Source organism: Martes martes (genome assembly GCF_963455335.1).
Source record: "Martes martes genome assembly, chromosome: 6".
Taxonomy (NCBI): Eukaryota; Metazoa; Chordata; class Mammalia; order Carnivora; family Mustelidae; genus Martes; species Martes martes.
Genome location: NC_137893.1, coordinates 22,533,989 through 22,556,755, shown reverse-complemented (window position 1 = coordinate 22,556,755; position 22,767 = coordinate 22,533,989). Strand labels below are relative to the sequence as shown.

At 36.8% G+C, this 22,767-nt stretch overlaps 1 protein-coding gene across 1 annotated transcript in view; it reads right to left on the bottom strand.

Moving 5' to 3' along the window:
- The window catches only part of AK9 (adenylate kinase 9), a 120,798-nt gene that overhangs the window by 93,045 nt on the left and 4,986 nt on the right, over positions 1-22,767 (bottom strand). Inside the window, exons 2-10 of the mRNA XM_080806437.1 lie at positions 21,055-21,181; positions 19,316-19,379; positions 17,440-17,492; positions 17,245-17,341; positions 10,627-10,739; positions 7,754-7,942; positions 6,369-6,497; positions 4,179-4,253; positions 1,564-1,662 (exon numbers count right to left, since the gene is read on the bottom strand). Coding sequence (XP_080662563.1) covers positions 1,564-1,662; positions 4,179-4,253; positions 6,369-6,497; positions 7,754-7,942; positions 10,627-10,739; positions 17,245-17,341; positions 17,440-17,492; positions 19,316-19,379; positions 21,055-21,171 — 936 coding nt within the window. The 5' untranslated portion in view covers positions 21,172-21,181. The remainder of the gene's footprint in view (positions 1-1,563; positions 1,663-4,178; positions 4,254-6,368; positions 6,498-7,753; positions 7,943-10,626; positions 10,740-17,244; positions 17,342-17,439; positions 17,493-19,315; positions 19,380-21,054; positions 21,182-22,767) is intronic.

Below are 22,767 nucleotides of genomic sequence, written 5' to 3'. Positions count from 1 at the left end.
AAATACATTTCTAGTCCCACCTCCAGACATTCTAGTTCAACGAATCTGGAATCTGAGCCTAAGGAATCTGTATTTGTAGGACGCTTCTTAGGTGATTCTTTTGGAGATGATCTGAGCTGTCTGGGAGAAATACTGCTTAAGGGTTATGAATAATGACCCCAGTATACACAGTCATAACTTCTGCCCTTTTATGAAAAACAGGGAAGTCATCTTTAGTCCTCTATATTATGAACTATAACCTTAGTCCTATGCATACAACATTTTTTTTTTTTTTAAAGTAGCCTCTATGCCCTGTGTCGGGCTTGCACTCATGACCCTGAGATCAAGAGTCACATGTTCTACTGACTGAACCACCAGACACCCCACATACAATAATTTCTAAGGACAAATTTTCTACCTGGGAAATTCCCCCAGGTTTTACAGATACTTTAAATTTTTCCTCTAATGATGACCTAGACGAGGAGGCTTAGCACAGAGACTCTAATCAGGCCCACCTTTCTTCCTCTTTAGCACTAGACAACTGAAGTCCCAGAACATACTGCAACTGTGCTTAAGACATAAGGATGACCCAGTCCAGGATCACAAAGTAACTTCTTCCTTCAAAGATTATTTTATTCAAATTATGGTATCTATTCATGATTCTCGTATTTGTTGTTCAATTTCTATTCATAGAGGTGAAACTGAACTTCTCAAAGTGGATAACATCCTCCAATTAAAGGCCTGAGAATGGGGGGTCTGAGTGGACCAGTCAGGTAGGCATCTGACTCTTGGTTTCAGCTCAGGTCAGGATCTCATGGGTGGTGGGATGGAGTCCTGTGAGGTGCTTCACGCTCAGCGGGGAGTCTGCTTGAAGAATCTCTTCCCTTGCCCCTCCTCCAGCTCGTGCTCATTCTCTCACTCTCTCACTCTAAAATAAATAAAATCTTATTTTAAAAAAAGGCCTGAGGGGCACCTGAGTAGCTCAGTAAGTTAAGCAGCTGCCTTCGGCTCAGTCATGATCCCAGCCTCCTGGGATTGAGCCCATCGAGCTCCCTGCTCAGCAGGGATCCTGCTTCTCCCTCTCCAGCTACTTTATGCTTGTGTTTCCTCTCTTGCTCTCTCTCTGTCATGAATGACAGAAACCTTAAAAAAAAAAAAAAAAAGAAAAGTAAAAAAAGGCCTGGGAGCTTTTTTAGCACTTAGCACTGTCACATCCATAATACATCAGTGTCAGGAACACAGTAGTTATTTTAAAAATGGGTTGAATGATGGAAGGAATAAATGAGTGCTTGTAGAGTTGAGGGCTTTAATGTCTTTGCTTCCTTTGGGATTGCAAATTTAAAAATGAACTTGGTTTTCTTTCTCATTATTCTTGTAGCTAATTGTTCTGATTTTATTGTCTTTGTTTCAAAACTTTTCTGTAGTGTTCACAAAAATATTGAGCTAATATTATAGCTTCTCCCTAAAAATTAAATCCGTCTTTATGAAAGGTACCCTGAAATTCCTTTTATACTTTGGAAGGATACATTAAGGTCACAAAATGTAGTGAAAAGATAGACTTTCCAACTGTCAAAAAGAACTTACATTTTCCATTATGTCAGTAATTTCTTCCTCTGCACTCTGCAGTTTAGTTAAAACAGCTGCTCTTCTTAGGTTCAGATATTTAAGTCGGTCCATAACTGTCTAAATTTGTTAAAGAACAAATATTTAAATATGTTGACATTTGAACATCTCAAATATTCTAAAGTGATAAGCTTATGCATAGAATACTTCCTTGCTTCTACCTTCTGGTGGTTTGCTGGCCATCTTTGGTGTTCCCTGGCTTGTAGATGTATCACTCCAATCTCTACCTTTGTTGTCACACAGCCATCTTCTCCCTGTGTGTCTGAGTCTCTTCTCTTGTAAGGATACCCGCCATATTAAGTTAGGGTCAAGCCTAATGCAGTAAGAACTCACCTTAACTTGTTTATATGTGAAAATATCCTATTTCCAAATAAGGTCACATTCATAGGTACCAACAGTTAGGAGCTCAACATATCTTTTGGGGGAACACTATTTAACCCATAAAGTCTGCCCTCTGGTCCCCAAATATTCATGTCCTTAAAGGTCTAGCTCTATGGGGCCTGTTCCGGCAGAGGGAATACAGCCATGTCAAGATGGAGGCAGAGATCGGAGTTATGCTGCCACAATCCAAGAGATGCTTGGGACCACCAGAAGCTGGAAGAGGCAATGTCTGATCAGCCTCTAGAGGATTTGGAGGGAGCAGCGCCCTGCCAACACCTTGACTTTTTACTTTTAGCCTCCAGAACTATAAGAAAGTAAGTTTCTGTCATTTTAAACCACCTAATCTGTGGTACTTCGCTATGGTGAATTAGAAACTAACAGGGACACCTTGCAGAAGGATATGAAATGTTGACTCTGAGGTGAGAGATGGCGGATCGACAAAGTTCTGATGGAGAATGGTGGCAGATGGAGAATCTGTGGCAGATTGTATTATTTGTTCACAATTTATCCTTCCCTCCCTTCACATGTTAATTCCCTAGCTCGCTGTGGGTAAAATACACTTCCCTAGCCCACTGGTATGGTGTTTCTCCATGTAACTTGTTTTGGCCAATGGAATGGGCAGAAAGGTCAGGCCTTTCTGGAAAATGAGGCCTGGCAAGGTTTGGCAACGTTCAACCAGGCCTATCGGAGCTTCTGCTCTCTACCTTGAGAAAAGTGTGCTTGTGTTGTAAAATCCAAATTCTGGATATATTTCGAAGCAAAAGCCTGCTTGGATGTGGGATGTGAGAAAAAGAGAAAAGCAGCTTGAAGAGTGGATTCAACACGTAGCAAGAAGGGAAAACTGTGGGAGGAGCGTATCTGGGGTAGGTGGATCAGAGGGTTTTTCTTGCACACTTAAATCTGAGATAACTACTAGGCATCCAGTTGTATATACCGAGTAGCAGTTGATTATATAGGCGTGTAATTCAGGGGAAAGGTCTGGGATAGCAAAATGAATTTCAGAATTTACCAGCATTTAGTAGGGCAGACAGAGAAGGGTGCATAAAGAGTGAGCCCCGGGATTCTCCAGCTATAGAGGTGAGAGATGTAGACTGTTCAGTGAGGTAGAATGGAGTATATTCCTTATTAAAAGAACAGCTTCACTGAGATACAATTCACATATAATTCACCCACGTAAAGTGTAGAGTTCAGTGGTTTTTAGTATAGTTTTGCACAACTATCACCACAATGAATTTTGAATACTTTCATTACCCCAAAAAGAAACCATTTACCCATTAGTAGTCACCCCACATTTATCCTGAGATCTTCCATTGTGGGAAACCTCAATCCAGGTAACCACTAGTCTGTTTTCCATTTTGATAGGTCTGCCTATTTTGGATATTTTATATAAATGGAATCATATGATATGGGATCTTTTGTAACTTCTCTTTTACTTAGTATGTGTTCAAGATTCATTCATCTTGTAGTCTGTACCCAAACTTCACTCTGTTTCATTGCTGAATGATGCTCCAGTGTACAGATGGACCATATTTTACTTTTCCATTCATTAGTATATGGACGTTTGGCTTATTTCTACCTTTTGGCTGTTGTGAATAGTGCTGCCATGAACCTTCATGTATGTTTTCATTTGAACACCTGTTTTCAATTATTTTGGGTATATATATCAAGATGTTGATTGCTGAATCATGTGGTAATGCCATGTTTAACTTACGGAGGTCTACCAAACTATTTTCCAAAGCAGCTGCACCATTTTATAACCCCATCAGCAACATGAGGGCTCAAATTTTTCCACATCCCCACAAACACTTGCTATTGTCTGGTTTTTGTTTGTTTGTTTGTTTGTTTGAATTTTAGCCATCTTAGTGGGTGTGAAGTGATAACTCATTATGGTTTTGGTTTGCATTTCCTTAAGGACTCATGGTAAGCATTTTATGCTTACTGACCACTATTTGTTTTTACTTTTCTTTGAGGCACTTTTTGTTACACAGAGATTTTAAATTCAAATGTAGTTTTGATTTAAATAAGGACAGAGGAATATGTATAACATCATATTTTAAGAGTCAAGAGGAATTTTCCAAAAGTAAGTGGTGCTAAAATATAAATACATTTTTAATGTTTATTAAAATAAGTACAACCCAGTCAGTAACTTTTTGATTTTTCAAACCTTGGGATATTCTTACAAACATTGCACTTACCATGAAGAGCTCCTCTGGGGGTTTATTTCCATCTAGCTCAATGAGATACTGGGAATCATGTTCAGCCATTACTTCCTGCAGAAAATAGAAACCTTATGGTCCAGGATCATTGGCAAAACCGAACATAAGATCAGAATCTTAACATACTATGAAGAAATCTTTAAAACTAAGTTGTTTGCTTTATACATGATATAATGTATATTATTTTAAGTGCTCTTTCAAAAAACACTAAATTAGTCTTCTTATCATGACTTTTATTCTCTTTCTGATTTTTTTCTTTTCAGTTTTTCTTTACATTGATGTTTTAGAGTCCTTCCAAATAGAAAATGTTCTGGGGCATCTATCTCTCTGCATATATTCATAGAATAATTTCTACCAATCTGATAATTGAAAATGAGATTGGTTTGTTTTACTTTTTATTCCCCTAGCTATGGGTGAGGTTCGATATTTAGATATCCATCTCTGTACACTGTCTAACCATAATGTCTGTGCATTTTTTAATCAGATTGTTTCTTTTCCCTAACATTCATGGAAAGTCTTTAAGCTATATCAACGGCAAATATTTTGCCATTAATGATAAAAAAAGATTTATCTTTTTGACTTTATGTAATCTTCTATAATATAAAACATTTTTATAATAAAATATATCCATTTTCATTGTTTCTGGATTTGCTTTCTTGCTGAAATTAGATTTTCTCTATTTCAAGATTATATTAAATTCTAAATTTTCTTCTAAATTTTCTTCTACTATTTTTTGTTTTTAATATTAAAATCTAAAATCCACTGGATTTCATTTTTGTACATTGGCAATGTTGAACTCTATTTGAACCCTGTATCCCCAGAAAGTAGGGAGCGTTCAGAGATAAGACCCATCTCTACCCTTCCTCAAGGATTCAGATAAGATCTGTCTTCATCCTTCTCCATCATTCCCTAAGACTTGAAGATGTTTCCCTTGTTCACCTGCCTCCATAAAACCCCTAGGTCCCCCCTTCCTTTTCCTTGAGATATTTCTCAGTAGTGAATGTTCTCCCTATTAAAATAGTCTGAACAAAATCACCTTAATTGTCCAGAGCATTTTGTTTTTCACAAAATTATGTGAGGTTGGGTTCTATTCCGGTGAATAGTTTTCTAACTTTCCAAACCTTATTTTAACTATTGAGCCACCCAGGTGTCCCCCAAACCTTATTTTAATTATGCTTTATTTCATCCTCAGGGCTAGCCACTTAAGGAGTTTGCAGGATATTTCTATTTGAAGGAAGTAGAACATTATAGATAGATATGCAAAGTACTCTTAAGAAGCTATGTTTAAAGGCCAGGAATAGAAGAAGAGGTAGGGAGCAATGAAAGTCATACATAAGCAAGAAACTAAATTTGGCTCCCCTCTTGGGGGCAAACAGTGAGAATAAAATGATTCACTCATTGATCTATAAAAATATATAAGCTTTATAAGAGAGCATGAAACAAATCCTTTTAGTTTCTCTATCAGAATGGAAGAGGCAACTTGAGGATGTTTTCGTCTTTGTAGTTCCATTGCTCAGCATGGTGTGTGGCCAAATACCCAAGTTTGATAAATGTTTGTTGAATAAATCTCCAACACAAATTTGGCAGAGTCTGCCCTGGACTTTTGACCGTATAAAATATGCTTTTCACATAATTGTAACTAGTAATCATATTTTTAAAATGTTAATTATTTTAATTAAAACCTTCCTATTCCAATATGTAATGGCCTTAATCATGTTTACATATAATCAGCTTTGAATGGGATAACCATAGAAACCAATCTGGGGATAATTCTGTAGATTGCAATTTAAATAAATTTAGAATAAAAGATGCATCTTAAATGCACAATTGTTTTGATAAACCCATAAATTATGGATTGAAAATGTTTTTACAAAATAGTCTCTTAACATGGGTTTTCCAACCTCCAACCATAAATAAATTCCCCTAGTGACTTTTGAAAAATGTATTTCATTTATCACTTTTCAACAATACTGCAGCTTTTTAAAGCGTCAACTAATACTGTTCTGTAAAACAGCCTTTGGAATGGAAGTCTTATTCTAACAGCATTTTATCAAAATTAAGTGGTGGAGAATCAGATAATACAGAGGATGAAAAATGTGAAAGCTATTTAACCAGTCAGAGAACACAAACATCAATAATTCTATTTTTAACAATGTATCTTGTTCTTACTTCTAAAGGATGAAGAATTATTTCCTTATAAAGTTTAACAATGTTTTCAATATTTTCCAAATAATCCTCAGGTCTCTGAACTACATGTTGAAGAATTTCAGCCACCATCTGCATTTCTGCAATAAATGCCTAAATGGAAAAAAAGAGATTTTCAAAATCTTTATCTTAATGATTACTTAATTTACAAGCCACACCTCTCTCTCATTACATCTACATGCCTATAGATGAATGAGAAGCAGTAGAAGGGAGAATGAGGATTTTTATTTAAGAGACACTGAATGCCCCAAGGGTGAAAGTAAGATTGAGTCCAGCATAGTTGAAGACTAGCTGGAAGGCCAATGGAGCAGCTGGAACACAGCGAGCAAGCAAGGCAAGACGGTCAGGGATGAGATCAGTGAGACCAGGTCTATGGCCTTTCAAATTATATGAGGGTGTTTGAATTTTCAGCTATAGGTAATAGAAAGTCACTAAGGGTCATATTTTTAAAACATGGCTCTGGCTTTTGTAAAGAATGGAATGGGGATGGAGAGGAAAGTGGAAGCCGAGAGAACATTTACAAAGCTATTACAACAGCTTAGGGAGATTAACAGTTGTGTGTATATAAGGGTGAACAGTTCCATGAAATTATTGGCCATCAACCCAAGTGGGTGACATGTTTGCATGCCTGACTTCTAAACATGGCTGTGCTACTAGGCAGACATCACAGCAAACCAGGCCCAGGGGGCTGAATTCAGTCTGAAGACATTAATTTGATTAAATCCCATAACATTGGCCTACACTGTGTTTTTGAAATTTTGGATTAGTTGCCAACTACTTTTAAAATGCTGATTTGGGCTTCTTTGGAAAAATCAGACTACCTGGTAAAAATAGACTAGCATTCCCACATGGCAAGAGTTGGCTAGGCTGGACCTCAGAGGCAGCTGTCCTCTGAAGAAGCGCAGGCACTCACTAGCTGCCCAGTGGAACTTTCTGCAGTGATAGAAGTGGTGTGTATCTGTGCTGTCCAGTTTGGAAGACGCAGCCATATTTGGTCATGAGCACTTGAAATGTGGCTAGTACTACTGAGGAACTAAATTTTAAATTTTATATAATTTTAATTAATTTAAAGTTAAGGAGCCACGTAGAACTCTCTGTTGCTATGAAATGAAGCAGCTTAGCTGTCAGGATGTGGGAGGACTTCCGTACTGACAAGAAGGTTAAACTTGATGGCCCTAGATTATGATCTAATAGTTCTTGAAAATGTGAAATATTTGTTCTATTCCCCAGATTAAATAGAAATTTCAAATGTAATTTTCCATAGTATCTTCTATTTTCTTTATCCATGCTATTATTTAATTTAATTTTAGCAAATTTTAGAAGTGTAATATATAATACTGGGATATTACCTCTTCTTCTTCTTGCTCTTCCTCCTCTTCCCCTTCCTCTTCTACTTTTCCTTCTTTTTGGGCTTCTTTCCTTCTTTTCCTACGATTCTCAATGACTTCTGGATCCCACTGATCTCTTCTGTAGATGTACCCTGTATTACCATGCTGCCTTTGCCCAGAAACTCTTTGGCATAGATCGTAGTCAGGGCACTAAGGAACAACATTAGTAATTTTAACAAGCATCCTCAGTGATTCTGATGCTGACAGCAGGCACCACACTTTGAGAAACAACACTTTAGGACCTTCCTTGCTCATTTTCGGGTTTCTTCAGCCCAGCTCTATGTGGAGTTAGATGGGATGGGTATTTACTGAGGCAAGACTTATTTAGGCTTCCTAATTCACAAGAAAGATTTCAACCCTCTCAAGTCATCTTTATAATGTGTGTTTGCCCTTCCTTATTCAGCAACCCAGAATACCCACACTGTAGGTCCTTGACAAACACTACTGCTTTCGGCTATCTCCTACTTTCACTTGCAGGAAGGGACTCATATGAGAGTGAGTCTGAAGGACATGCCTCAGAGCAGTGGTCCTCACACTTCATTGGCATCAAGAGTCATGTGAAGGGCTTTTCAACACAGATAGCTGGATACCCTCTTCTGGCTCTCCCTCAAGTTTCTGAGTCATAGTTCTGGGGTGGGCCCTGAGAATATGTATTCCTAACAAACTTCTGAGTGCTGCTGATGCAGTTGGCTCTGGGACAGTACTCTGAGAACCACTGCTGTAGTAGATCCAGTACTGGTCCGTAATCATTTCATTTCATTTTATTTTTTTTAAGTACAGACCCCTTTAGAATACGAGGAAAGCTATAGGCTTTTGCTTCAGAAAAACAGATATACACAATAAAATAATTTCAGAAGGTTCACAGATGTTTAAGGATTCCTGGATTCTAGGCTAAGAGCTTCTGCTCTAGAAATTCCAAGATTTATCCCCAAATAAGGCCAAACCACCAGAGAAATATGTGTTGTATTGAGTTCTGTCTCACATTAGGCCCTCTGATTACACTTAGGTCAATGTGTAGAAACCACCCGGATACCCACTATCACATTTATAATATAAATGAGATTAAGGGCTTTATTCTCTACATTGATGATATATTTTTTTTTAATTTTATTTTCTTTCTTTAACAGGCAGAGAGAGAGAACACACAAGGAAGCAGAGTGGCAGGCAGAAGGAGAGGGAGAAGACTCCCCGCTGAGCAGAGAGCCCCATGCTGGGCTCGATCCCAGGACCCTAGGATCATGACCCAGCAGAAGGCAGCCACTTAACCAACTGAGCCACCCAGGTGCCCCTACATTGATGATCTTTTATACTAAGACCCATGTAAGATATTTCTCTCACTTAAAATTTTAATTCTAATTTCTTTCATTTTGTTTTTTCTGAGGAATGTCTTGTCTTTTCATGGACAATGTGAATTTTATGTAAGTGGTCACATTTCCCCTTCTACTTTGGCTCATCAAACTCAGAAGCAAATTTATGCCCCAAATTAGTAAGCGTTTGGAGGCTAATGGCCTGTGTATCTGTACTTTAATCCACCAAGTGTTAATTTCCAATACAATCTATGTTTTCCAAGGCTTGGACTTTATATTTGGTTTTAGTTAATTGTTTGAGATCTTTTCTTCTCTCCCTTTCACACGTGTGACATTCTCAAGGTCCATGCAGGGATTTTGATTGGTCTCTAACCACAGCCTGTGGTGGGCTATAGATGATACCATGCCCAGCACCGCAACACCTTCTCTCTCTCACAGCTAACCCTAACACATTCCCAGGTGCCAGCATCTGCGCTGAGAATCATCTCATTTACTTTGAGCTGTCAAACCCTTCGGAGAATCAGGCAGATATGGATATAAAAGCTTATCATTAATTTTCATATAAACAAGCAGACCTGGACTTCCTGAATTCTTGTCATATCCCCATGAGGCCGTTATTATTTTTGTAAAGAGGAAATTGTGTCTTCTAAATGTCATCTACCATATGCTGTTAATAAAGGAGAGATTGGGAACAGGATCCAGGCTTGATTCTTAATCAATCTAGCAATGTTTTTTAACAATCATATGTCCAACTTATTTGCTCTTTTTTTTGTTTTATTTAACTGACAGACTTACCACGTGTCTGTTAGATACTATATATTGTGTTAGTTGATGTTTATATGAGTAAGACTTGGTTTTTGCCTTCATATAAGGCAGAGTCCAGAAAGAAAATGGACAATTACAATATATAATAAGATAATACGATAGAAGAGAGCAACATGAATGGTCATCAGAAAAGTATTCAACTTTTCTGCAGTAAGTAAGGTATAGGGGATAAGGAGGAAGAGAAAAGGAGAAGAAGAGAGAGAGAGAAAAGGAGAAAGCGAGAGTGAGAGAGAGCGAGAGAGTTAGTTGGTGTGTTGGTGTGGAAGGGGTGGCCATCAGGGAAACAGATGACGTCTGAAATGACTTTCAAGAGGATGACTATGTTGAAGACTGTTGAAGAGGCAGAGAGATTTCTTGTGGATGGAGCTGCAGGTGCAGAAGCACGGAGGTATCAGAAAGTATAACTCAGTAGTCCCTGTGGTTGACATATGTTATCATTTCCCTAACTACTTAATATATTTTTAAGATTTTATTTATTTATTTGAGAGAGAGAGAGAGAGAGAAGCAGACTCCCAACTCAGTGCAGAGCCCAACTCGGGGCTCCATTTCCAAAACCCTGAAATAATGACCTGAGATGAAGGCAGATGTTTAACAGACTGAGCCCCTCAGGAGTCCCATTAATATTCTTGCAGACATTCCTTGAATTCCACTACTATCAAAAAGAATGGTTAACTATAGTAATGAAACAACTAATATTCTTACCTTAATATTGATTATAATATCAGGTTTCAAATTTAAATTTTTAATTAATTCTATTTGCTGCAAAGTAGTCATGGCATCCTCTGAAAGAGTTGGTAGTTCAGTGATAACATAACCTGTTGAGTAAAATATATAATTTTTAAAGTTTTATAGTATTATCAATGTATGAGAGCATTGATTAGTTATTGCTTTATAAGATGTCATTTGCTTATGGATGAAAAGATTAATGTAGATCTTCAAATTTTCAAATATTTTCAATTAATTGTTAAGTTTATTGCCACATGAAGCACAATTATGAATACTGTTTTTCTGATCATAAATAAAATCACTGAGCTAGGAGGAGACACCTTTAAAAATTCCAAATCAATTTATTTTAAGCATATGAGATGTCTGGGAAAGAAAATCTATGATAATAATTCTTTGAACATTAGGAAAGCTGTAAAGGTATATTATAGGGCGTGTATAGTATATTATTTTCCTTCTAAAGCTAATATTTTATAATATAATATGTACATATATAGTGTTTATATAAATATGAGGAGTAATAAAACACCCATGTTCTCCCCATACTGTTTAAAAAACAGAACATTTTCAATATGATTTTGGCTTAGCACATTATCTTGCATTCCCACCCAGAAACCTGAATCTGCTCATTGAAATTCACCCCATTTGCCATCATCACATTAATTTCCTTAATATATTTCTTTATGTCGCTCTCTTGCTTGAGTAAATTTTCTCTTATTATTATTCTCAATTCCCTCAGAATTAAGGACATCAGTCAATTTTTTACTATTTTAATAGGAACTTTTTTTCTTGAAAGAACTGACAGACAAATTGTGGTTATTCAGTTTTGGATATTTGGCAGACATTTTATAAAAAGTGAGCAGAGTGAGCTGGTCACTTCGAGGACAACTGACAGTATTTGTTCCAATGATAAAATTCCAGCAAAAATTCAAATTTTAGAAAGAGTGCATCTACTGCCATAAGCTTAACAACTTCCCAATTTTTAGAGCTTTTCTTAATGAAATTGGTGGTGAAATTAATAAAAGTGATTTTTTGATAGCGTATAATAAAAAGTATCAACATTTGGAAAACCTGCACAACTTAGTGAGTCAATATTCTCCAAAATAACCACTGCATGGTGCCTCCAAGTCATGCATGGGTAAAAGACCTAGTCCAAGTTCAAGATAGACAAATGGGTTTTAATGGAACAGAGTTTGAAAACTCCTTCATGTGGTTTCAGATTCTACAATGCAAATAATTTTTAAGAAAGTTCCCCTCGGTGAGTTTTACCGTAGGATCAAGAATAGTCACAATTATTCTAAAGACTATTAAAATATACTTCCCCTTTCTAACTACATATCTGTGTGAAGCTGGATTTTCCTCATATTTCTTTTTTTTTTAAAGATTATTTATTTATTTATTTGACAGACAGAGATCACAAGTAGGCAGAGAGGCAGGCAGAGAGTAAGAGGGAAGCAGGCTCCCCGCTGAGCAGAGAGCCCTATGTGGGGCTCTGCGTAAGGCTCGATCCCAGGACCCTGAGATCATGACCTGAGCCGAAGGCAGAGGCCTTAACCCACTAAGCTACCCATGTGCCCCTATTTTCTTCTTTTAAAGAAATGTTTTAAACATTTTTTAGTTTCAATTGCTAATATGATAAATACTGATACATATAACCCAAGTAAGCAAAAGCTCTTTTGGGGCCTCAATAATTTTTATAAGTATAAAGGAGTCTTGAGACTAAAAAGTTTGAGAACTGCTATCCTATGCAATGCATAGAATAGTATGATTTTTAAAAAGTTACTAAGTTTCTGCTGAGAGATGAATAAATGAATTGGCTTATTAGTAAGCCAATCTCAAAATTCTCTCTTTAGAATATGCTTATCACATGCATATTATTATTATCTTTTTATTTTATAAGAGCCGACCAACAACTACCATAGTAATCCAAAATCTCATCAAATCCTTTGGCATTTCTGCTAAACTTTTTCAAACACTTTACCATCTGCTAACTATATGCTGGATGCAATCCCAAGTAGTTTAATTTCAAAAGGCCGAAAGGGAGACCTATTATCTTTGGTTTTCGATACATGAGCTATAATCATGATTCTCTCCCGTCTTGCTATAATCTTTAGTTTCCAACTCTGCCTATTCTTTTGCTTTTGCTCTTGTCTTTGAAAGACTTTGAAATACTGGTGGTATCCTCAGGCACCAATTCTATTCAAGGTTCCTTAAATGAATCCAACAACCCCCTGCAAAAATTTGGCCACATGCATTGGCCTTGTCTCAGGAACTGGGCCAGACCTTTCTCTGCTTACCACCTCCTGCTGCTTTTGCTTTTTTTCCCCTTGGCTTCCTACTTCCTTAGTTTGGTTTGGATCTTATTGTTAAATTATCCTCCATTTGATTAACAACCTTATTAGAAATTTGTCAAGACATTGGGATGTAATGTCTGGCATTAACCTCCTGGTTTAAGGGTGAGTATTGTGGTACAGTGGCCTGGTCCTAGACTGAATGCAACTCTTGCCCAGCTCACCTCTCCTGACTGGACATTTCCAGAGACCATCAGTCTCCAGAATTCATGCCTTCCCCTTCCAAGCAACAGGGGATTACACAGTAACTTCCTCTCATTTGCTCTGCTGGCAGCACCGCCCACCATCTGTGTATTACAAAGGGATGACAGCAAGATGTTTGGCATTCTGTATGCTGTGCTCTCCAGGACCCTGTATATTACCACAGTCACGGCTACTGCAGGGACAGCTTATCAGGCATTTCAAGTACAACTGTTTGTAGATATCCTAAACCTCAGGCATACATGTGGACTGGAATGAGTTTAAAACCTGGTCTCTTTCCTAGTGGAAGCAGCAGAAGAGTGGGCTGTTTCCATGGGGTCTGGTTCTCAGCTAATAGGCCAGTATTTGGGCGGCCTGAATTTTCTGAGTGATGAGTTTTAGGGTCTTACCCATTGAGAGGTGGCCAGTATCATCACACCCAGGCCCTAGGAACATGTCTATGGAAGAGATGTGGTAGAGTGGAAGATCTTAGCTCTCCAGACCCAATTCTGGATACTTACAAGGACATTTCTTTATAGACAGATCAGAGCTGCCAAGCCCACCGCCAGCCTCTCTAACCCCAGAGACATGTGTGAAGATGGAAGCATAGATGAGGACTTCCCCTCTCTGTCCCATATCTCCTTGATACCATTGCCAAGCCCCTTCCTTCAATGCTGAAGATGCTCCCACCACTCCTTGCTGCGAGGCTCTGTTTGTACCAGCATTGGCAGAGTAGACACGCTGCAGGTTAGTGTTCAGCCTGTATCAACCCCACCAGGGAGAAACTGAAATACTGTCCATATGACTGCCCAAGGGTAACTACTTGGTCCATGCCATCCCTTTGCCCCCACTTTCTGGTACAGTGGAATGAATTCCTATTTCCACCAAACTGAAGATGGCATGCCACTGCTTTCAGATTGAAGTGATGAGAGATCCAGAGATAACAAGTAGTTTATGTTCATCCAGCCCTAATAGGTACCTGACCTCATGCCAGCCTGTTCTGTGTGGATACATTGGTGACCAATGACTTACGAGACCATCCACAATGGGATATGTCGGGGACAGGGAATGCCCAGACTAGGGCTGTCCATCATTACTGCAGAAAGTGAGTTTTTCTGGAATCTAGAAACAGGAAGCAAAGAGGGACTTCTCAGGATGCCCAGGCATTGGCTCTACCTTTTCCTCTTGGGTAAGGATGTAGTTCATGGAAATTGATTTGGGCCAAAAGCCAACACAGCATGACAGGTTGTGAATGAAAGGATTGTAATTACAGATTGTGTAAGTTATTTCTAAATAGTGATAGAAAGGTTCAACTGTAAAAGGGCTCTGGTACAGAAAAAAATTAAGATTGAATTTGGCAATATTCTGTGGTGCAGTGTCCCTAGCAGCACACACCTGTCTTTACGGATTTTAGTGTCATCAGTTACCTAGCCTCACCCAGACCTGACCCAAATTAATGCCCCTGTTTTGAAAGCTCCTTACTTCCAATTTCACTCCTACCATCTACCAGGCTGGTGGGTAGGACCAAACATCATAAAGACTCCTTGATGAGCAAAGACTTTTAAACTGCATTTAGTAAGTTGCTAGGTTCCACAGAAATTCCTCTGGGGATGCTATAGAACAGGTGGGGGGAGTTTGGGCAGAAGGGGTTCTAGGTCCCATCCCCACTAGAGCCCTTAAAAAGCCCAGCTGTGCATACCTAAAACACAGCCATGCAATTGCATGTTAATAGTGTGGCCCTCAGACTCAAGAAATCATTTATACTGCTTTTCCTCTGCCAGCTCCCAGAGCAAGCATCAGTGTACAGCAAGTCTAGGGGAAAGAGGAATACATTAAATGTTTTGAAGGGATGTCAGTCAGCAAGATCCAAAATGTAGGAAATTCTTAAACCCAAAAAACTTGCTTTTTCAACAAAGAAAACACAAGATGATAGAAGGAGGTAGAGGGAATTTATAGTTTAAAAGGGACTTGAGACATACTAACCAATTGCTATATGTGAAACCTGGTTGGATCCTTAAAAAAAAAAAACTAAGCAAACAAAACAAACAAACAATAACACACACACACAAACAAAAAAACCGTCCAAAAAACAAACAAAATAAAACCCCAAAACAGAAAACCAAACAGCAAAACCCAAAAAATCAGCTAGGAAAAAAAAATACACAAGGCAAATAATGAAATCTGACCACAGGTAGTCAGTAGATGATTTACTATTAATTTAGTAGGTATGATAATGTAATGTGATGCTAGGTTTAAAAATATTCCTTATCTTTTTGAAATATATACTAAAACATTTACAGATGAACTGATATGATATGAATTAGCTTCAAAATAAAGTAGGTTAGTAGAGGGATGTGGGCAGGAGGTCACATAAAACAAAATGAGACAAGAGTTGTCATTGAAGCTGGGGTGAGGGACACATGGGGGGAGTTTTATATCACTTTTACTTTTGTTTGAAATCTTCCACAAGAAGAAGTTAAAAAGATTCTGAACATCATGAATGGCAAAACTGAGTAGGTTTATTTTTTCATTATTTTTTCTCTTTTTGCCTATATTTATCATTTATACCATGTTTTGGGGGGTAAATTACTCTAAATTTTTCAAGAGGTAAGGGGAGATGAAATAAAAAACAAGGAGATATTTGCCTGCCTATGCATATACATGCTTCAGCTTCAATCACTATGCTTTTGGAGGTCATTTATGTTCCAACCTATGTTGGAATTCTGTCATTGTCCTTTTTACTCATTTAACTTCCTACGTTCTGGATGTTTTCCCAAGCTCAACTTCTTTATCACTGATCAATAGTTAGAAGACTGATGTGTAGACAAAGTATATGTATATACATATATAAAATAACATATATAATAGATGATATTTTTCTATATGTGGCTGGATAGGTGTAGTTTGTTCTGTATATCATCCACATGTAGAGAAATCTTTCTACCATAGATGTAAATGATACAGACATAGTTTGCAGGGACATCTGCTTTTGCTACTTCCATTATTGACTTCCTTTGGCAATCATGGTTTTTACTTTACTGCATTTTATTTTTATCCCTATATTCTTTTTTAAAATTTAATTTTATTTTTTCAGTGTTTCAAGATTCATTGTTTATGCACTGCACCCAGTGCTCTATCCTATATTCTTAACAGTCACAACGTCCTCTCCTAACTTCCTAAGGATATAAAGCAGCTTGCTAAGTTTTTCTTCTTTAATTCAATAAATCTATTTCGGGTGGGTGAATTTCTCCCCAGCCCATCTTCTTCTTCCTTCTTTTGCAAATATCATAGGGTATGCTCTTTTCTATTTAGTCGTTCTAAGCTTTAGTAGTCTTTGTCTTGAGAAATGAGGCCCCAAACTCCTGCTCAGCATCTGTTGGAATGCAGGGAGACTTCTTGGGTCCAGAGTGAGAGGGTGGACTGGGTGAACAGACCAAAGCCTGCCAATATCTGAGGCAGGAGGGTAAGCTGGCGCCAGTCAAGAAATTCCTGCCTTATAAGTGCGGATTAATGCAAAGAAGGCGGACAGGACTCAGTAATAAAACTCTGAGTGAATGGGAAAGCCATCAGCAGAGGCTGTCTGCACTGTGAGGACCACGGGAGGGTGTCGATCCCTTCCTGGATAACACAGAGCTCAAAGAAGATGGAACCATTTAAATTTATTTATTTGTTTACAAATGTAGAGTCTGAAGAATGAAAGGAAGTAAACAAAAATACTTAAGCTGCGGGCACCTGGGTGGCTCAGTGGGTTAAAGCCTCTGCCTTTGGCTCAGGTCATGAGCTCAGGGTCCGGGGATGGAGCCCTGCATTGGGCTCTCTGCTCAGCAGGGGGCCTGCTTCCCTTCCTCTCTCTCTGCCTGCCTCTATGCCTACTTGTGATCTCTGTCTGTCAAATAAAAAAATAAAATATTAAAAAAAATTACCTAAGCTGCTTACCTGAATTCAGGCTCTGGAATTCTTACTTCAGGGCAAAGGAAACAGCAACTCCAGAAATTATGTGTGCCTCAACTAAAGCATGAGTTTTAAGGCTGCTTTGATAGCCACCGATTTATAAAAACAAACATACCAAAGTGAGAAACTTGCAGAGAGTTGAGCTTCTCCAACATTAGCTTTATGATAAGTTCTTCAGGAATGCTTTGACCACTGAGCAGTATTGACTGCAACTAAGAACCAACAAAGATAGTGTATATTAGTGTATATACCTCTGTGACACAGAGCTTTTTTTTTTTTTTATCGTAATAATTTTGACACTTAGATTTACCATAACTCCTGATTCAGTTTCCCTGGCAATCTGTTCTTCCAACATTGGTAAAGCTAAAATATGAATTCAAAATATTAGCACAAACTGATATTAGAATTGCCAAATTAGGAAACATATTTGTGTTTTATAATGGTAACAAAGATTAATATTTGCATATCACTTTAAGAGTTTACAAAGCACATTTATACACATTATGTCACTTAAGCTAATGAAAGCATGAGGCAGCAGATTGTATTCCACAAAGAACTTGTCTCTGCTACTCTCAGCTAAAAGATCTTGAGGAAGCTAACTTCTTAAATACCTCTGGGCCTTGCATGCTTATCCCCTGTATAGCACACAAGAGAATGTGAAGATGAAATGATGTTGTGTACAGGACAATGATTTGGAATTGTAAAGTGTCACTCAAAATTATACACAAAGTATTATTAGTCTATATACTTTTATAACCCTAGAGTTATATCCAGAGCCCATTAACTTTGCTCTCTGATTAAATGAAAGGACTATGCATCAAGAAATGTAAAAATAGGTAAACACTGATTAGAAAAAGGGGGCCTGAAGCTGGAATTCCAATGATTTGTTTCCTTTTAAGAGGAAATATTCCATCCCTTATGGAAGACATCTCGGGACAGAAGTGATAGGGACAAGACCTAGGGGAAGACTCAGGAACTGAATTAAGTCCCTCACTGCTAGTCACCTATGATTGTTCTCCCCCAAATTGTACCAGATTGCAATTTCACTAACAGCACATGGAATCAACATTTCATAACATTCTAGCCAAAAATAATTATAAAATTTTAAAGGTTCCTTGTCAATTTGATAGGCAAATATGGATCAGTGTTTTTTATTTTAAGATTTTATTTATTTATTTATTTATTTGACAGAAAGAGACATAGGGAGAGAGAGAGAACACAAACAGGGGGAGTGGGAGAAGGAGAAGCAGGCTTCCTGGTGAGCAGAGAGCCCCATGTGGGGCTTGATCCCAGGACCCTGGGATCATGACCTGAGCCAAAGGCAACTGCTTAAGGACTGAGCCACCCAGCACCTCGGATCAGTGTTATTTTAATTAGCATTTCTTTGAATAACAACTTTTTTCTTATATTTGTCTGCTTTTATTTCTACTTTTATGAATTGACAATTCACTCTTTTGCTTATTTTTCTATTAGGACAAAAATAGTTTTATTGATTAAAAGAATATTTTATATAAATATAGCAGTCCTTGTCTTATATACTGCAAAGAATGCAAAGCAAAATAATAAAAAATAAAATTTATCATTGAAAATAATTATGTCTTGGGGCACCTGGGTGGCTCAGTAGGTTAAGCATTTGCCTTTGGCTCAGGTCATGATCCCAGGACTCTGATTGAGCCCTGCATCCAGCTCACTGCTCAGTGGGGAACTTGGTTCTCCCTCTCTCTCTGCTCTTCCCTGCCCCTGCCTTGTGCTCTCTCTCTCTCAGATAAATAAATAAAATCTTTTTTTTTTAGATAAATAAATAAAATCTTAAAAAATAATTAAGTCTTGAAAAATGCTCTTAAGAACAGCTGTGAGAGTTTCTTCTCTTCTCATCTTTCATAGAGAGATACCCAAAACATATGTCTCCAGTAGTTCTAAATGACAGAATTAGAGAATTGGAGGCCATAGAATGAAGTCAGACATTCCATACACCCTCCTAACTTCTATGAACAAAACTAAGACTAACTGAAAAGCAGAAATAAGCCTGATGCTATCATGAAGATAACATTCACTAGGTTGGTAGTGATGTGTGATAAATTACAGCAAAATGTTAATCACAGAATCTAGATGGTATAATTCTTTACATTTTTATGCATATTTGAAAGTTTTTATAATAAAATATTGGGGGGAAGGGTAAAATTTACCTTCTACACGAATACATTTCCATGTCTGTGCTATCTGATGAGCTAACGTTGTCTTCCCAACCCCCTTAAAAAGAAAGACGTTATTTAAAACCCACAGGCATTTGCCAGTGAAACAGATATTCTCATTTTAAAAGACTCTATTGATGGTTACAATACATGAATATTATCAAGTGAATTTTTTGTCCACAAAAATTAATGAACAGTAGCCTCTACATATTTATAGCTTAATTTTTCTCTAGTTATTGTCACATTTGCCACATTTTTGAAGTGATTTAAATAACCTTTTTTAAATTAAGAAAATAACCCTGAAATCAGGCAGCTGTACCATTATGGCATTCCAGGTACTGTCCTCTTTTGACTGCCAAATTTTGTAATTTTGAATACATATTGTGATTATATTGAAATCCATCACTGTATCTCTTCTCTAAAGTTTTTAGTCATGACTGTTTTGACAGACTTTCACTTAGTAACTTCCAAGAACAAAAAATTCCTACTTAATGGACATCTTTGAAAAGTATAATATTTTTAAGACGGTAGATCACTTTAATGTAGTAACATTTGCATCTGAGTGTTCTCACTGTTGACTTTTATTTTAAACATTTTAAAATTTAAATTCAGTTGATTAACCTATAATGTATTTTTTGTTTCAGAGGTACAGGTCTGTGATTCATCACTCTTACATAATACCCAGTGCTCATTATATTACATACTCTCCTTAAGGACCATCACCCAGTAACCCCATCCCTCCACCCACTTCCCCTCCAACAACCCTCAGTTTGTTTCCTATGATTAAGAGTTTCTTATGGTTTGTCTCCCTCTCTGGTTTCATCTTGTTTTATTTTTTCCACTCTTCCCCTATGATCCTCTGTTTTGTTTCTTACATTCAACGTATTGGTGAGATTATATGGCAGTTGTCTTTCTCTGATTGGCTTATTTCTCTTAGCATAATACCTTCTAGTTCCATACATGTTCACTCTTGACTTATGAAACTCTACTGAATGTTAAGAAACATAATGAAAGTTACTGGAACCATTTCTTGGTACCTGTCCCAGGGTCTACATAAAATCAAATCAAGGGTGGGATCCAGCCCTTAGTATGTGCTGTTCTGGAGAGGCCCTTTAATTTACCAGTTCAGGCTCTCTAATGGTAATTACCAACCAGTTCAATGACTGAAAATACTGTTCATTTAGAGGTCCTTACTAGAAATGCCTAGTAAGGCAGGATACCTTGTGTCATCCATTTTGGTTTCTTTTTATTTTGTGGAAAGACAATACATAGGTTCGTGAACACACTGCAAAGGTAAAACATTGCCTCTCAGTATCTTCAGATATTAATGGGGGAGCCCCAGTTTGTCTCCATAGTGTCCTGTCTTCACATACCCAGAGAGCTTCATAACAAATTTCACAGAAAGTTTTATAAGCAAATTATGTTTGAAATAACTTTTGATCACAGACTACTAACAATTGTCATGGTGCAATGCTTTGATGAATTCTATTTCTTCATAATGTAAAAACAAAGATAAGTACAATGTAGGTTCCTTTTCAATTAGAGTATATAAGACAAGATAAAGTTAAGAACTTACAACCAATATTATATCAGTTTTTAAAGTCATACAATGAAAGCCTAATACTCGAAAAAATTAGAACATTATGTGGTTTTCATTCTTGTATGGTAACATAATGTCATGATTTTAAAAATAAAAAAACAGAGTAAATAATAAGTTAGAAAAGATAACTTACCGGTTTCCCAAATATAACAAAGCAAACAGGTTTAGACAGCAAAAAGTTATATTCAGCTTCATCTTCGCTAAATATATCCGCAAATGAATGTTTTTCTGTCTCCTCTTGAGAATTCATAATTAAACTACTACAGTAAGAAAGAATAAAATTGTCAGTGATTAATTTAGTTAGAAGAGGCAGGCAAGTGAGGGAGAATGAGACTATCCTGAGAATTTACTTAGCCTAGAAGACATTCCACATCACTAAACACAAGGATTTTGCTGATATTCACAAGTAAGTTAAACTTATCTATTAAAACAATAATAGGCTCTTAGTTTGAGATAAAAAGCAAAATCTAACTATATATTGTACAAAAGACAGCTAAAATGAAGTATTTCTGCAAGACTAAATTAAGGGAAAAAATATATACATACATAAACATATATGTTATGATGTGTATATTTGATTAAAGATCAAATTAAATATACTATATGTATACATACATATATATGTTACACAGATACATATGTGTCTATGTGTACATGTGTAGGGACTATCAATAGCTCTAACAGAAATCCTAATGGAAATTAGAAAATACATAAAACTGAAAAAGAACATATACAACAAAAGTTAGAAGATGTAACTAAGGTAGTATTTAGAAACCTTAAGTACTTACATTAGAACCAAAGAAGCTCTGAAAAGTACATGAGATAAGCTCACCACTTTTAAGATGTTGAGGAAAAAAACCCAGGAAAAATAGAAAAATATATTTTAAAAGTTAATAAAATAGAAAACAAACATACAGAGAGGGTCACCAAAGCTAAGTAGTGGTATTTTGAAAAAAAGTATAAATAGAAAACTTCTGTCAAGATAGATCAAGAAGATAGAAGGCATAATTAAACAATTTTAGAAGTGTGGTTTCTTATATCTTGAAATTAAGATTTTATTGTTTTTTTATATCTGTCATTAGTCAGAGAATGTTCTCCATGGTATAATAATTTTTTGAAATTTGTTGTGGTTTGCCTTATGGCCAAGTACATGGTAGTTTTTTAAAAAAAATTCCCTGATTCCTTAAAAAGGACATGTGATTTATATTTTTTTTTAATGTAGTGTTCTTTAAATGAAGTTTACATTAAGTTTGTTAATATTATTGGTTAAATCTTCCATAATGGCTACTGATTTACTGTCTACTTGATCAAACAATATTAGACAAATAAAAGAGGAAGGACTGCAGAGTAACAATGCTACAGATGTAATATAGATAGGTGGGGATATCATAAACCAAAGTTATCCCAAATAAATTTGAAAATTTAAACAAAATTGATGAATTCCTAGAAAAATCAGCTTCTCAAGAAAAAAAGAGAAAACCTGAGTAGTTCTATAGCCATAAGGGAACTGAGTCAGTGACTAAAAATCTTCCCACCAAAGAAACCAGATGGTTTTTCAAAAAGCTCCAAGTCTTACAATCTTATACTCTTTCAGAGAACAGATAAAGTGGAGACTTCTTACATCAGTTTATCAGTCTTATAAACTTCACCTAAATCAGAGAATAGTGTGAAAAAGCAAAATGATGTACTGATTTCATTCAAAAACAGGATTTACAAAATCCTAATATTAGCTAATTGAATCCAGCAATATATAACAAGGTAACATCATGACCAAGTTGGTCTTTCCCCAGGAACTCAAGGTTGGCCTAATATGAGAAATTAATTTATCATATTAAAATAAAAGAGA